This window comes from Falco punctatus, assembly GCF_963210335.1.
Source record: "Falco punctatus genome assembly, chromosome: 9".
NCBI lineage: Eukaryota > Metazoa > Chordata > Aves > Falconiformes > Falconidae > Falco > Falco punctatus.
The window spans coordinates 3399912-3415738 of NC_137589.1; the positions used below are offsets into that span (position 1 = coordinate 3399912).

The window sequence follows — 15827 nt, forward strand, 5'->3', positions numbered from 1 at the left end:
CTTTTTTATTAAAATCTCTTATAAAAGGCTATAAGCTGACTTGTTGCCAGAGATGGTTCTGACAGCTGCTATTTCATTAAGCAGTAACTGTACCTACACTGACTGGCTGAGCAACAACTCTTAATCCTTTTCTGTTTGTTTGGGGCCTTTCTTAGGGAAAGAATCTGAAATGAATCAAAGAAGCTGAAATGTTTCCTCCTTTCCGATACACGTTGGCCCCGGGGGGAAAGCAGATCTAAGTTCTCCTCTTTAGCTAATGGGTCATTTAAAAAAAAGTTTTTATTTAGATTTTTATTTGCTATTAATTAGTAAAAAACACACAAAAAAGTATGTAATATTCCTTGGCTCTACTGTTCAGATAGACACCCCTGCACGTGATACAGATATCACCTACATGGTGTTTGGCGGAAACTCCGCACTGGCCTGCGTAAGACTCCCAAGAAAATATTGAAGCCAGTACCACAACAACTGAGCCATCACACAATTTGCTTTTTAACTGGCTGACGTATTGTGATCACATTGTGTTTTATACAAACACAAACCAAAAAAACCCAAACAAACAAACAAAAAAACCCAACAACCCAGACTTCAGGAGGTAACTCAGTCTGACATCAGCAGCGTACACTGAACGATGAGCAGTGCCACAAGCAGCCCGTAGGACAAGGTGCCAGCGGCGCTGCCTTGCTGGGGCCTCGCTCTTACCACCTCCGAGCTCAGGCGGGCGCAGTGCTGGTGGGCGCAACGCCCTGGTCTTCTGGAGATGGAACCAAATGCTGCGAGTGCAGCTGCAAAGCAGGAAAATAAGGCAAAGGAAGGGAAGGAAGAGAATATCCCTTTCTTCAACTTTAGGAGGCCAAAGTCCACAGCTCAAGGGCACAAGAGCTGGATCCCTGAGTCATTTCCCATACAGAAATATAAAGATGTCCAAGTGATGGACAATGCAGGGAAAGGACAGACAACCCGTAGAGTTAACGTGGGGCGGGGGGGAAGGTGCGGGGCACAGCGGGGTAGCAGAATGAGCCCTGCAGGGTGGGGAAGAAGGGAAACCAACAGTGCAAACATGTTTTCTGTTATCAAACGGCAATGAACAAATGAAGGTAATGTTATGCACCCTTGAATCTAAAATTAAAGTCATCACGTGTTGCAAATCAAGCAATAAGCAGTTTTAGGTACACCGGTGTATATAAAGAACAGTACGTACCCTGACCCTTGTGGTTAACTTCTTTAGCAGCAATCACTTTGTTTATAACAGTCTGAAGGAAATCATTCTCCCCTGCCACCCTGGGTGAAAAACGGGATGATATGTTCAGCTGCTTGTGTCGAATGGCGTCATCCAACGCTAGCCTGGAGGATGCACATGACGACCAACACCAGGAAACAAAGGGTCACAGAAAACCAGAAGTCACAGTAACAAGGGAACACAAAAGATCATATCATAGTTGTGACAAAGAGTATTTATTAGTCAACGCAAGACAAAGGACAGAAAAGGTAACAAGAAAGACAGAGGAAGATCATTAATCAGAAGAATGCTGATCTACCAGAGAGAAGTACAGCACACCTGCATTGTTACTTCTCCTTTCAGGGACATGCATGCACAGGCCCCAGGAACGCTCTGTGAGGATAGGAAGGATGGGATGTCTCCCTCTGAGAATCCCGTTAAGCAGTGAAAACCTATACAGGCAGTCTTCTCTTTAATATATATAGCAGACTGGCCCTGCAACACCTCCGGGATCACTTCTGTCATTCTATAGGTTAAGCAGCAGTGCATACCGTCCAAAGGAAAAGCTACCATAAATCTCACAGAAATGGCATAGGAGAAGAACAGCAGATAATCCAAACGTTCTGTTAAACTCGATGAATAAATGAAAAGATGGAAACTATAAATAAACAGCAGCATTAAGTGTCATTTAAGTAATCTTGCCAAGGGCTTTTGACAACCATTGTGTTGGTGGCTATTGAATGAATACAAACAAACAAAGATATGAAAACAGAATTGCATGTGGTACAACAGAAGTGAAGCATGGAATGAGAAGACGACTGTGGCTCATATATACAGCCTAAGTCTATGCTGGAAACAATGACACCAGTATTCATTACATGTTTTCACATTATTCATATTCTTTTGAATATACTCTTTCAGAAGAATGTTTTAATTTAGTACGGGGGGGGGGGGGGGGGGGGGGGGACGGACACATTGTACATCTTTTCAAAAAGCTAGTTTAGATATATAGAAAAAAAAAATCAGTGTTAATGGAGCAGAAAACTAGATGTTCCATTAGCATTCACTTTGATATACAAAGATTCATTTTCATTGCATACTTCCACACTCACTAAAAAATAAGCTTGCTATTGTTTACCACACAATAAACATATTGTGAACGCACTCTTCCCTAAAAACCCGTTTTCCTTGAAAAATGGAACTGTACTTCTGGTTTTTACCTTAACACCCTCTACACCACTCCAGCGACACCGCTGCACACAAACAAAACAATTACAGACCTGAGGCATATACCTGCTTGGCTCCTATAGCACCTAGAATTTGCAATCCTCTCAACAACCCTACATCTTCAAACCACAAGGGCTTCCTGAATTAAGCTTATTTTACAAAATAAAGTTAACTTGAGATATCTGAATATCTATTAGTATATTAATCAAGGAATTTAGCTAACATAACTATGCTTTGCCTTTTTAGGCAGACAGCAGTCTAACATTTCACACAATGGAAGAACTAAGCATTCAAATGAATGTGCATAATATATGACTTATCCCCACTACATTTCCCTATTTCATGGAATAATAAAAAAAACAAAATAAAAAAATTATGAACTATGGATGGAACAGAGTATTTGCTACACATTCTCTTTTGTTAATAATATTTTACTTCTAAAAGGTTTTTTTCCTACACTTTCTATATATTCACAAAAATTCAGACTATTAAACCCATATTCCTCAATATGATTTTGTGGTTGGAAGTCAAAACTGATCTTTGATGTTATGTTAAATTCATACATGTCCCTACTTTAAAAGGGCAACAAATATGTATTTGCTATTAGCTATTATTTTAATTTCATTATTCAATAAAATAATAATAATAATAATGCTGTTTGCTATTATCATAAAATAGTGTCTGTCAAACTCCATGGCAGCAACCTTAGAGTCACTGTGGAAGGGTTTGCATTTTTAGATGACTACTAGAAGCAAGACCAGATCCGCACAGCAAACCGATCTCCTTGATTCTGTGAACCAACTACAACAGGTGTGTGAGCAGACACATCCCCTCCCTTACCAGCCAACCAAACTCCCCAAGGTTTCTGCTATATGTCTTGCATGATAATGTTGAATACTAAGGAGATATTGCAGGAGGTATATCAAGCCATCCTTCAAATTCTCAACTTTTGTTTTTATTCCAATTAATGTGGCCCCTACTATCAAATTATATCTGCTACCAAGGAAAAGATAAAGGTTATTGTTGCCTAATTTCACAGAAGTCCCCTTCAGTGGATTTTGGTAACACTGCTGGTCTTTGTCAACCTCAGGCAGAGCTAAGCCAGTAATGTACTTATTCTAAGCATTTCACCTCTTACACATTTTCACCCTGACATCTTCAAAAAAAAAAAAAAAAACAAAAAAAACCCACAAGACTGCAAAACTGGGAATGCATGCTTTAAACTGAAGACTTAACAAGCAGAAAAATTTCTGGGGCTACCACTATTATAACTAATGGGAAAGTATCAAGAAGCAATATTAGTAAGTACAACTTAAAATAAAAAATAAATAATGAAATAAATTAATTTCAGAATATCTACAGAACACTTCTTCCAATCTAAAGTTTTAAATGTTGCTTGGTGTTCTTTTTAAATGAAAGTTAAAATCTTAATTCTTTCACTTCTGCTTATACTTTAAACTATTCCCTACTTACGGTTGAAATGGTATGAAGTGCTGTTTGTCCTCATCGTCAACTTTTCCATTAATTATGTCAGTGACATCCATTACTGAAAACAAAAACAAAGTGTACTGAATTAAGTGATCAACATGGGAAGACGGCTGCTGAGGGAGTACCCTAGGGGATTGGAAGCAATGGTGACTCAGAAGAGGGATGGAGTTATCAACTGCATAATTTCAGAATTTTCCTATAAAATAATACCATGTTGCAAATAACCTTTGGCATCTCTAGCTAACACAAGTCCTGGAAGATACAGTAAATTCTAAAATTCAGCAGTCTGATTAAATTTAGAACAATTTTGAGTTTATACAATCCCACAGGAGTTTCACACATCCAAGCTTCTACACAAGAATATAATGTGATATAGGCAGATACGGCACACAGACTTACCTGCCACTCCAAAAGGTCGCCGCAGCCCAGAAGTTAGTTTTCTCGTGTTGTTGTCCCTCAGCTCCATTCTGCCCACTCGCACAATCTGACAGACAAAACTGATCTTCTCCCTTTTCAGGTCTTTGCTTCCCAGGTCCTAGAAATAAAAATTTCTTCAGATTACTTTATAATAATTGAATTTCAAGTCCCATTTTAGTAGGCAGAAGGCTTGCTGCTCAAAATTTGCCTTTGCCACGTTAGTCTCTAGCACCGGGGCAAACTGTTCTCCGAGAAAGGGAGTTTTTGTAACAGTACTTAAGCGTCTTGACTTCTGTGTAAATTAATTGCTTAGGCGGCAAAATCATTTCTAGGAAGTTAAAATTTCAAAGAGCAACTTTGATTTTAGCCAAGTGTCGAGAATACTCAGCAGTACTTATGAGAAATGTCTCACGTAAGCCTCCCCCAGGATCCCCACCTGCAGAGGTAACCCCACGCTGTTTACATACAGACCATTACACTCCTCAGTTATTCAGAAGCTACAAAACAAGTGCTTTAAAGTCTGCCAGCTGAACCGTGTGCACACTTACGGTGAATACTGCGCGAAGGTTATGCAACCTGTCTATATCTTTAGGGAGTCCACAGCTTGACCACCGCACCAAGTAGTTTTCACTGAAAGAACAACATTTTGAAGACTTTCTGTTTAAATGGCTTCCTTTAACATAAGCAGACAAAATCAGCTTCAGAATTTACAGAAGACTATATTAAACCTGATCTACTTACCCTAAACAAATGAATATTTACTTAGTGGATAGCTGGCATTTATTTCCCTTTGGGTATATCATTTATAAAAAGAAAGCAACTCCTCAGCAACGAAGTGTACGAATTTCTTTAAAGTGGCAGGGTATTTTAGAAATCAGTATCTCAGATTCATGCTGCTAAGCGAGGGCACACAGCCTTGCAGGTGTGTTCACGTCTCGTGTAAGCTCGGCGCTGAGGGAAACCATGGGCACAGCGCAACCCGGACACGTACCCAAGGGGAAGGGACTTGCCTGATGCTGTGCTGAACGTGACGATGAAGTGCTGCTGCACTGCTGCTTCCCAGGTGACCCTGTCCTGCACCTTTCACAGAAATTTGACTTTCATCCTGCTAACTACCGCACTACTATAACTGAATAAGCACAGATTAGGGAGTGCACTCAGGAGAGCACTTACCTGATAAATTTTGATTCCAGTGGATCATACAGAGACATCAGGACTTCAGCATCTTCTCCTATTTTACAGACTACATTTTTCAAATTTACAAATAAAGCAAATGAAGGAGTGGCAGCAAACTTGGCTTGTCTGTTGATATCTATATTCTGTTTCTGAGACTGTAATTCAAAAACAGAAGAAACTCTAGTTTAACTTAGCCTAGCAAACATCCAACTGCTACAAAACTTTCCTAAAACCTTTCAGACTGAAGTTTTTTCATTGAATGTCTACTCCTGTGTTCTTTGTTTATATTAGGATTTGAAATAGACTGCATTTTCTGGATCTGTCTTGAAGTACCACATACAAGGATAAAGAAAACAAACAAACAAACAAACAGGGGGGTGTCTTTACTCTGCTAATGAAAGCTGAACAAATAGAGGGAAAAAAACAAAGCCTCAAATATACCTGACAAAAAAAAAAAAAAAAAAAAAAAAAAAAAAGGAAGTTGCTTTTTCTGATGTTTTTAGGACAGGTACAGAGTGCCAAGAAAGACAGGAAAGAAAACAGTGCCATTTCTACAGGTTACCCACCCCTTGGAATTTAGCTCCCATAAACTTTTCACACACTACTTTATCTAGGCAGAAGGGAGGAATGCACATCAGAAAAAAAAGGAAACTGGTTGAGGCAGGGACAAAGAAACAATTTTGAATGTAAAAATGTAATCGTTTCAAGCTCATTTAAACTGGTGTATTTTTACACCAACTTTGGCAAGGGCTGCAAGCATGTGCATGGCCCATTACAACTCAACAGGACACAGTAACTCATTAAGTTGCACTAACGCACTCATGAGCGACTCCTCAGGAATACCATGCTCCACTAACTGCTGCTGACATGGGCAGGACTCCTTACAACATAAATGTTCTTCCTTTTAAAAATAATAATTTGAATTGCAAAGAAGCTGACTATTCAAGTCTGAGAATGTCTTTAAATTTGCCCCTTCTATTTCAGCAAACAAATTTTCAGTATTGGCATGCAGAAATACAAACATAATTGAGGACATTCTACTTAATTCTCAAAAATTCTCTCATGACAACTTAACATACAAACTTGCTAGATAAGTGTCTCTGATCTTAACCTACAAATGTAGCCAACTTTTATTAATAAAGGTCCTAACCAGAAATTTTACTAAGCCCTTTAAATGATTAAAAAGACAATTAAGCAGCGTATAGACAAACAAGTCCTTACAAAATGTTTAAGTCTGATAATAACTCATAAACGTATCATACACTTCATTACAATTCTAAAAATAACAGTGACCTAGTTAGTTTATAGATTTATGTTTCAAAGAGAAATGCTACAGTGCATAGTATATCTTACTTTCTCCTCCTGTAGCCTCTCTTCAACTTGCTTGGAAGCTATTTCATGTGCTCTGAAAAGGCTAATCGTGCTGGTCTGCTCTGGGTCCAAAATATTGCCATCTTCATCTCTAACGACCAAATCTAAATCAAGAATTCTAAACAAACAAACAAAATACGCTGTGAATTAACAGTGCTCAAATCAATGCTTAAAAAAACACCTGCCAAGTGTTCAACATCAACATCATACACACCTGGCATATGGTAGAAAAAAAAAAATATTTGACACATCATACAACAATTTAACATGTCAACAACCCCGGAGATAACCATCTCTGGCTGGAAGTCACTTTTTCCCACAGCACAGGAAGAACCAATGTAAATGCAATAGCAGAACAGCTGGGGAAGTAATTTCTTAAACAACTAAATTTGCAAGAAACTTTTTGTCTCCTCCTCTGATTCACCTGACAGAATGAACAGCCAACCACACAGCCACAGCACACACGAATTGGTCAGTTCATCGTCTCCCACTCCACATTCTCCTACAAAGCAGGCATATTCATGTTTTAGCAAAAACCTATGAGATACAAGAAGGCACAAGTTGCTTCTCCTTATTTAAAGCAGAAGCCAGATTTCTGTCAGCAGGGTGTTAACGTCCACCGTTACCTTCTGCAGCGAGGAAGGTTTATTATGCCATAATCAAATCCAGTCTTAAGAAAGACCTTTCACATTTTTCCATGTTAGTACAGTGCTGGCAGCAGAACGAAGGATAAAAATAACCAGGTCTAGGTTGATCCACATTTGTCTACCTATCTTCCATAAGACCTCCTCACCTCTGTTCCAATTCATATGGTCCCCGTTTTCTTCTTCTAAATCTGTAGACACATCTCATGATGGAGCTGCTGTAACTTTGGTTTTGAAATATGTTTGATCAATGAGCTTAAACCAAACTTGGAGTGTCTGATAAGCCACAGTGAGATTCGTGGTTTATCTGAGAGTAAGTCCCCTTTGGACAAAGGCCTCAATCACTTGGAAAGAAAATGGGATCTGTGGCAGATGAAGACATGTTTTGTGTACTTAGAGGATAACTCCTCATCCCTCTGTAACAAGAGGGAAGCCTGGAGTTGTTACACAAAGCCTTGGGCAGGGTCAATGCACAAACCCCTCCAATTAATTGCACTGCATTAATTCAAAGATGGATGATCATCACTCAAACAGGCTGCAGAGCGCAGGGAGCAGCTTATTAAGAAACACCTCCTAAGCTCAGCTCCGTCAGTGGACCCAGTCATCACAAAACTCTGTTAAGCACCTCTGGAACACCAAACTCCCACATGAATTTTCTAGTGAGAAAAAGGTTTCATCATTGAAACCAAACAGAAAAGCAGCCAAAACTGTCTTGCTCCTCCCTACTACCATTCCTGGACGGCAGCCACAGCAGGAGATACACCCACTGACCGCCTGTATCGTAACTGTCAGTCTGCAATGGACAAAAGCGGAGTCCTTCCACAGGAGACAGCTGCCTGGACCAGAGGAAAAGGTATCCCAGAAATTCAGAGAAAGACTAATCACCCAGCCTACTACACATCAACAGGACAAGAATGGGTGCACAGACTGTCAAATAAATAGAAGCAAACACTCCTTTGATTTAATTTCTTTGTTTTATCCTTTACCTTGCAAATGATGCTTGGAACAAATTTGAGATTTTTTCTTAAGTGTCCCAGTTACAGATTTTTGCAACTGAACAAAAAATGTGTTTTCACAACAAAACTACCTGACCCAATTTCAAAAAATACATTAAAAATACAAATTCATAAGACCATTTTCACTTCCTCAGCTATTTTGACAACATGCAGTGAAACTGTTCTCTTTATTTATAGAAAAAAAAATCTTATTTACAAATCAGTATTTCACAAAACAGGAGCAGTTACGATATGATTAGATCAGAAAACATTTATAAAACGAATAATGAATTAATTCTGTCTGGGTATTGAAATCATCATTCATGCTTATTTTAGACAAAACTGAATGTATGACTACATCAGAAACATATGGTATCTTTCAGTTGTGAGTTTTTACCCAGAAGTTCAAATTCACTTCCCTCCTGTACTCCACAGAGAATGTTCTGATCACTTAATTAGTCCATCAGAACATTATGAATATAAAGCACAGCACAAGATGTTCCATTGTATTTGAACACTGAGCATCTGGAGGTTATTCAGAGTAACTTTAACCAACTCCTTAGACAGATGGTAAAATACAGTAGCCAAACAAATAATATCAACAACATCTGGTTAATTGTCTATTGAGGTACAACAGTCCATATCTTGGATTATAAACGATAATTACTGACTGAATGCAGTGACTGATGATTTTTTATTATTTTTTTTTTTAAATCACAGCTTTTGCTGGTAAAGTGCATGAACAAAAATACTGCAAATCTGGCAGTTCTTAAAGAATAAAAACAAATAGCTGAAATTCAATGAGTTATTTACATCACAAGGCATTTAAAGACTGGTTGGCTGAAAACTTTTTCAGCCCCCAGGTGCACAGTACGACACCGCTGCCTCTCAGTATTCAAAACACTGCTTCAAATAATTTTCTGATTTAAGAATAAGATATGATTTCTCATTTTCAATCAAAATGGGAAGTCATAACTGTATAGACAACTTGTAACCTAAATCTTGTATTTAAAAAAAAATTACCTTAAACGCAGACCACTGTTTGGAGAGTTCATACATCTGAATTACTAACATATCTAATGTATGCAACCTATACTGCTGTCTTTTGAGGTGGGGGTAAGTACATATTTCCTTCACAATTTCCATTCTCTTCTGTTAAGTAGATACTTTCTTTTATTAAATCTCTCTGTTAATCTTCTGATACAAGCTGGATACTATATAAAGTAGAGGAACAATGAGCTAAACGAAGTTTTGGAGCCAAATACTTCAACATCACATTACAGATAAGTGGCTCCAGGGCAAACGCAGCTGGTGGCGTTGAGAAGGCAAGAACTGTTTATGCTGGAAAAGCAAGTAGAGTTTAAATTGTATTTTGAATGGAGACAATACCTGCACTTTTCTATTGACCTTAAAAATTACAACTTCATACTAGTATCAAATTGATAATATCATGTGAGAGAGTTATCTATTTAATCCACTTTATATATTATAATTTGTACTACACTTTAAAGATGCTGTATCAACTTCATTCTTTATCTTGCTATAACAGGACTGTTAATATGCTACTATCACATCTCCATAAATACAGGAACTAAAGAATCCTGCAAGAAGTTGTTGACAGCTGCTGTGTATTATACAAGCTGATTTGGTTTTAAGCATAAACACTGGGAAAATATTGTTCACAAACCTGTTGCCATAATCAATTTTGGCAGTCACCTTCTTTTTCAGTTCTTTGAGCTCATCTTGGGGTAGGGTCCCAGACAGTATTTGAGATCTCCACTCAATAAGATCATATATCATGTGTCGTACACTGCGAAACATTTCTCTGTTATCTTGCTGTTTGGAGGAAAATGATGGGTAGAAGTTAGTTTTGAAGTCTACTGAGCATCTTTTAAATAAAATGCAATTATAAAATACAAATTCAAAAAAGTAACCGTCTACAAACAACTCTAAATTAGGAGCCTAACTTTCTATGGCACAGAACACTGAAGACAGTCTTACAAATGTAAATGCCTGTGTTTATGTTACCTTAAAACCTGGATCATACTGTATTCAGAACAGGCATTCAAAGGAAAGAGATCCTTTGATGGGTTTACAGAGTAACTTTATTCAATGACCCTCTATACTGAGTAGAACAGGACTAAAAATGGTGGATTTTAACACCAAAAGGCTCAAGCGCTGCAACACTCCATCTGCAACATATTACAGAATCCGCCCCCCCAGTTAAACCTTCAGAGTAACACTTAAAAATTCCTTAGCGTGCAAAGCCAAGCGCATCAGTGTCTTATGAGTCCACAGGTAACATCTGAAGGAAAGTGAACAAACAGAAAAGCACTAAACCTTATACGAAGTTAAATAGCTTAATTGTTTATAAAGGCTGGAACTATGGATATTAAACAGTGCCAGCAGCATACACAAACTTTCCTTGGCAACATTCAGCTAAGCTAGGAAACAGGAAGATGAAGTTCCAGGCTTTCAGTAGAAGAAACCTCTTTTCCAGAGGGTTTTCTATATGCATGCCCATACACCCATGCATTCAGAGACAAAAGATCAAATCTTTAACCACAAAACAGAATCTGACATGTTGATTTAAACTGTGGACAGTGCATACAGACAACAATTTTAGCACAAACAATGCTATGCAAAACTGAAGCTGCAGAACAACGGCCTTTCTATTTTTATTGTGAAAGATAACGTCAAGACAAAGACAACACAGAGGCCCTGAATGCTTTGATGTTACCCAGAAGCAGTCTCTCCTACTGTCTTCATAACCCTTAAAATCTAAGCCATGAGTTTAATACACTCTTAAAAAGAATACATCTTTCTAAACACCCTACATCAATGAATTATTCAGGCTACATGTAGCTACCTTTCATGCAGACTACACCTAGGCCTTATTTGACTGAGAACAACCGGAATAATTAGATAATTAAAATAAAATTCTGCACTATATATAAAAGACAACAAAAAAACTGCAGAAGGTGCAGGAAAAGAATATAATGACTCAAAGACTCAGGGGGAAAAAGTATCTAACTGTGAAACTTAAAGACTTCAGTCTGTTCAGATTATCAAAAACTGACTTGATTATAGTGTGAAAATCTTCACAGAGAGAAAATACCCATTATTAAAAGCTTTTTAATGTAGCAGAGAAAGGCACAATAGGCACATGTAGCCGGAAGCGAAATACAGACAAATCCAAATGGGAAAGAGGTTCATGATTTTCGATGCTGCAGGCAATCAAACTGGTGAGATGAAGAATATGCCACATTCTCTGCTACCTGCGAATCAAAACTGAATACCTATTCAATATTCAAACACGAATTACAATCTGAATAAAGGCATAAATGTGGCCATTTAATGACTTCTGATATGCAAGATGTGAACAACATGGAAAACCTCTCTAGTCTGCAGACTGACCAGTTTGAAACTGGCTGCCTCCATTAAACCAAATTTCCCTTGAAAAGGCGATCCCAGTGCACCAATGCTCTTTTTGGCAGTGGACTACATAGAATTAATCTAACAAATATCCTTGAGATACAAAACAAGTTCATTAAGTAATCTACCTGCTCAAAGTAAAGCTGTAACAGGGACTGAAACATTTTCTGCTACCAACTAAGGACACTACTGGCATCATCACACTTTGCCTGCTCTCGAATTCAAAGTTACTAGCAAAGCACTGCAGTATTCTTTAGCTGTTTGTATGTCTTTATGGAAGTAAATGCATGGCAAATTATATGTTAAACATTAACTGTTTCATCAACTGATCCCCACACCAAAATAATTCTATAACTTCCTAAAAATTACTGCTACAAAAGCACACACAAGTATTGGTAAGAAAACTTTTTCAAATGTCTCTCTGCTATTCTTCCTTTCTTATTTAATGTGCACCACAACCGAGTCTTGTGCGATTCTTCAAGTGGTATTTCTCTGACATTAAGAAATATCAGGTTTCATATTCAGGATAATCCCCCAAAAAAGACATCAGGGTCAAAATGTAATCCTCACTGTCCTCAGCAGCACACAGCAGTGGAACCATGGGCAAAGCTGTTCTCAGTACCCTCAACAGATTCTGCTTCTCCTAGTTTGCTTCTGCCTGCCTATTCCCTTGCTCCTCAACACGTGACCTCTCTAGTATCACATCACATTAAAGCTCTCTCTTTAATATATAATCTGTTTCTCTTCATATATCCTTCACCTCATCTATTGCAACATTACATCACTTCCAGCATACTATATTTTTAATCTTTGTTTTCATGGGTGCAATTAAAACCACGTTACTCAACACAAACATCTTCAGAACCAGTTAGTATCTTCATTATGCAGCTTGTACTTTTGTGATAGAAGATTTCAAATATATTTATAAGAAGCAGAGAGTCTTCATTAAACCCTACTTACATTTATGTAAGATTTTCATGTTCCCCCCTTATCTTGTTACGGTGACCTTACACAACGAGAGCATAAAAAGTCTGAGCTAGGTGCCTTACGCCCTATGGCATGCTGTCGCTTTACATCTGACCTGCACATTTAAGTGTGAATTTGAACTCTACTTAGACTTTACTTATGAGCACTTTCATCTGTGTAGTTTCATGGCTACTGTATCTTTCTATTATCCCATCTGAGAGACTATAAATGCAAATGCTTATTACCATAAATTTCTAAGAATATATTCTTATGTGCTTGGAGCTTAAGCATATGAAAATAACCATGTATATAAAAGGTCAAGATAAATTGGGACCAGTCAACTTCAAGTGCAAGAATAATGAGAGGTAAAAGGCTTACACTGATGATTTTTTAAAAGTTTAAGTTTATGTCCACAAATTCGACATCAAATACGCAGTTTTTCCATAACATAGACCAACAGCCTTAAGAACCGCCCTGAAAACCATTTTCTTCATTTAATTAATACAACTGTGTATTAGATTTTTCCAGATCTGTATACATCTTAAATACCCGATGTATTCTGTATAATAGCACCCCATGAAAAATGGGTCGTAATTGCTCAAGATTATTGCTAGATCAAGGTAACGCTAAAAAAACTGATTATGCACAAGAAATATACACTGAGAAAACACTCAAAAGAAACATTACTGAGATTTAGGCCTTAACATAGAAGATGCTAAACAGCTTTTCAGCACTAGAAGTAGCCTTTAAAAACAACAGCAGAAGTGGAATTTCATCAATAGTTCCTTTATACTTCTCACTGTACCTTTCACAGCAGCAATATTTTCATAATTTATACTATTGTAAATGTTTTCTGAAGTTGATACTTACAACATATAGCTGCCGCCATATTATGGACCATTCCCGCAGCGTTGTGGTAACCTCCTGAATCAAAGGGAGCTCGTTGGGTATAACTGTTTCATGTTGTCTTAAAAGGCAGAGAAAAAAAATAAAAGCTTGAATTAAGCAGTAGTTTTGGGAAGGTTTGTAGAATCATTCCTAAGAAAGAACTGCTTATTTCCAAAGACAGTTCAGTAATGACAGGGTTTACAGTAACATCACTTACGATAAATTTATAAGTTAAAAAAGAATGTATTCTCAGGTACAGGAGAAGCAGTGTGCACCAGCAGAGGGTACTCAGGGTGGGCTGAGACTATACTACTGAACTCACACTCCCTCTTCCCCCCCCTCCCCTTACTTCTATATTCAGAAGCTAAGGATATTGATACATGCCTCACCATACCATTTGTTATTGAGACACTGATTTTACAAGAGGCAACCAAGATGAAAGCCAGATATGCACAACCTGCAATGCCATGACACTAATGCATAATTGTTTTCCAAACTATTGGTCTTCCAAAGAAATATCAAGCATGCAAGTCATGAAATTTCTGTATGACTTGTTTTAAAATTACGTGTTGTTAAAGTAAGAAAAGGCTAGATCTTTTAATATTTCAGAAGCAGGGTACTTAAAGGCAGTTTTGTAATCAGCAAGAAAGATGACATTATGCAGCAATCTCATGATTAGTAGTTTTATCATTTACATATTTAACAGTGTATAAAAATAAATCAGGCACAAAGGAATAAAATATTATAATCCTGTTTCACTCCATTTCATACCTGGCTAATTATTTATTAACTTCACTCCACCTTTTTTCCCTGGGATTTGGTTGGGGTTTTTTTCTTGTTTTTAAACTAAAATTTTGTATCAATATAAGAAACTTTTACATGCATGTCCAGCAAAGCTGTTTTGATATATAAAGATCTGAACTTTAACAACTGTTAAATAACAAAACCCAGCCCAAACTATTTGGTGTCACACACATCAGGGAAGGGAGCAGGAGAATCACAAAATGAACAGTTCTACAAAACTTCTCCGTAAGGAAGAAATTGATGCCTGGATAATGGCTTTCAGTGAGAAGTCCAGTCTACGAGATTTACCGAAGAAGGAATTAAGAAATTACTTAAATTTCATCTGCATAAAAGAAAGGTATCTCATATCAAAGACCTCTTTTAATATATCAGGCAGAAAGCATAAGACTCCAGGGCTGGAAGGTAAAAGAAGTTGGGAAAACCGAAAAGAGAATTAAAGCAGGGGGCAAGTAGTAGAGGAAGTTAATCTAGGTAATTATTAGTGTAGAGTGTAATAAAAGTTACAGAACAAAAATGTTAAGTTATTAATTCTTCTGAAATATTTACACTAATACAAAGGTGGTTATGTTTTTGCTCATCTATATGACAGCGCAGCTAAGGACAGTAATAGCCAGAAGCACTGCTGATGTCAGTTGAACTTCAGGTGAGTTACCAATTTATTTTCAAAAATAAACACAAACATTCTGGTCATCAGCTCCTTAACTAACTGGAAACAAGTGTAAAGTTAGCTGATAATACACCAAAATTAGATCCGTACAAATAGGAAAATGAATTTTCATTATTTTCAAGTCAGAACTTACCCTTTGCCTTCAACTATTGCTTCCTTAAGATGTATATAGGAGGCAGGAAATATGCCCTTTGGGAGGGAAGGAGAGAAAAAAAAGTTTTAAAAAAACAGTTGCATATAACATACTGTATCTATTATGTAAAAGTATGCCAAGACACATTGCCGGCTCTGCACAGCCATTCACATACTCTGAAGCACCAGAATAGCTATGCTATGGTGTTTTGGATTTTTTTTAATGTACACTTAAATTTTGTATTTCATGTCCTTTCAAGAAGGTGTTGTAACCTTAGCAAATACAGAATCAGTGATCTTAAACCTATCTTCACAATTTGAAGGGAACAGCAGAGACACCCTGTCACAAGTGACCCTGCAAAGGGGTGCTTCCTTCCCCAGTTCAAGGCACAGTTTGA

The 15827-nt window shown here is 37.5% G+C and overlaps 1 protein-coding gene across 2 annotated transcripts in view; it reads right to left on the bottom strand.

Moving 5' to 3' along the window:
* DOCK1 (dedicator of cytokinesis 1) overlaps positions 1-15827 on the bottom strand; it is a 317964-nt gene that overhangs the window by 272068 nt on the left and 30069 nt on the right. Inside the window, exons 4-12 of one of the 2 annotated variants that reach the window (XM_080403104.1) lie at positions 15431-15486; positions 13809-13905; positions 10225-10373; positions 6881-7016; positions 5525-5682; positions 4900-4981; positions 4334-4469; positions 3920-3992; positions 1202-1344 (exon numbers count right to left, since the gene is read on the bottom strand). In XM_080403104.1, coding sequence (XP_080259230.1) covers positions 1202-1344; positions 3920-3992; positions 4334-4469; positions 4900-4981; positions 5525-5682; positions 6881-7016; positions 10225-10373; positions 13809-13905; positions 15431-15486 — 1030 coding nt within the window. The remainder of the gene's footprint in view (positions 1-1201; positions 1345-3919; positions 3993-4333; positions 4470-4899; positions 4982-5524; positions 5683-6880; positions 7017-10224; positions 10374-13808; positions 13906-15430; positions 15487-15827) is intronic. The other variant, XM_080403103.1, reaches the window with a different exon arrangement.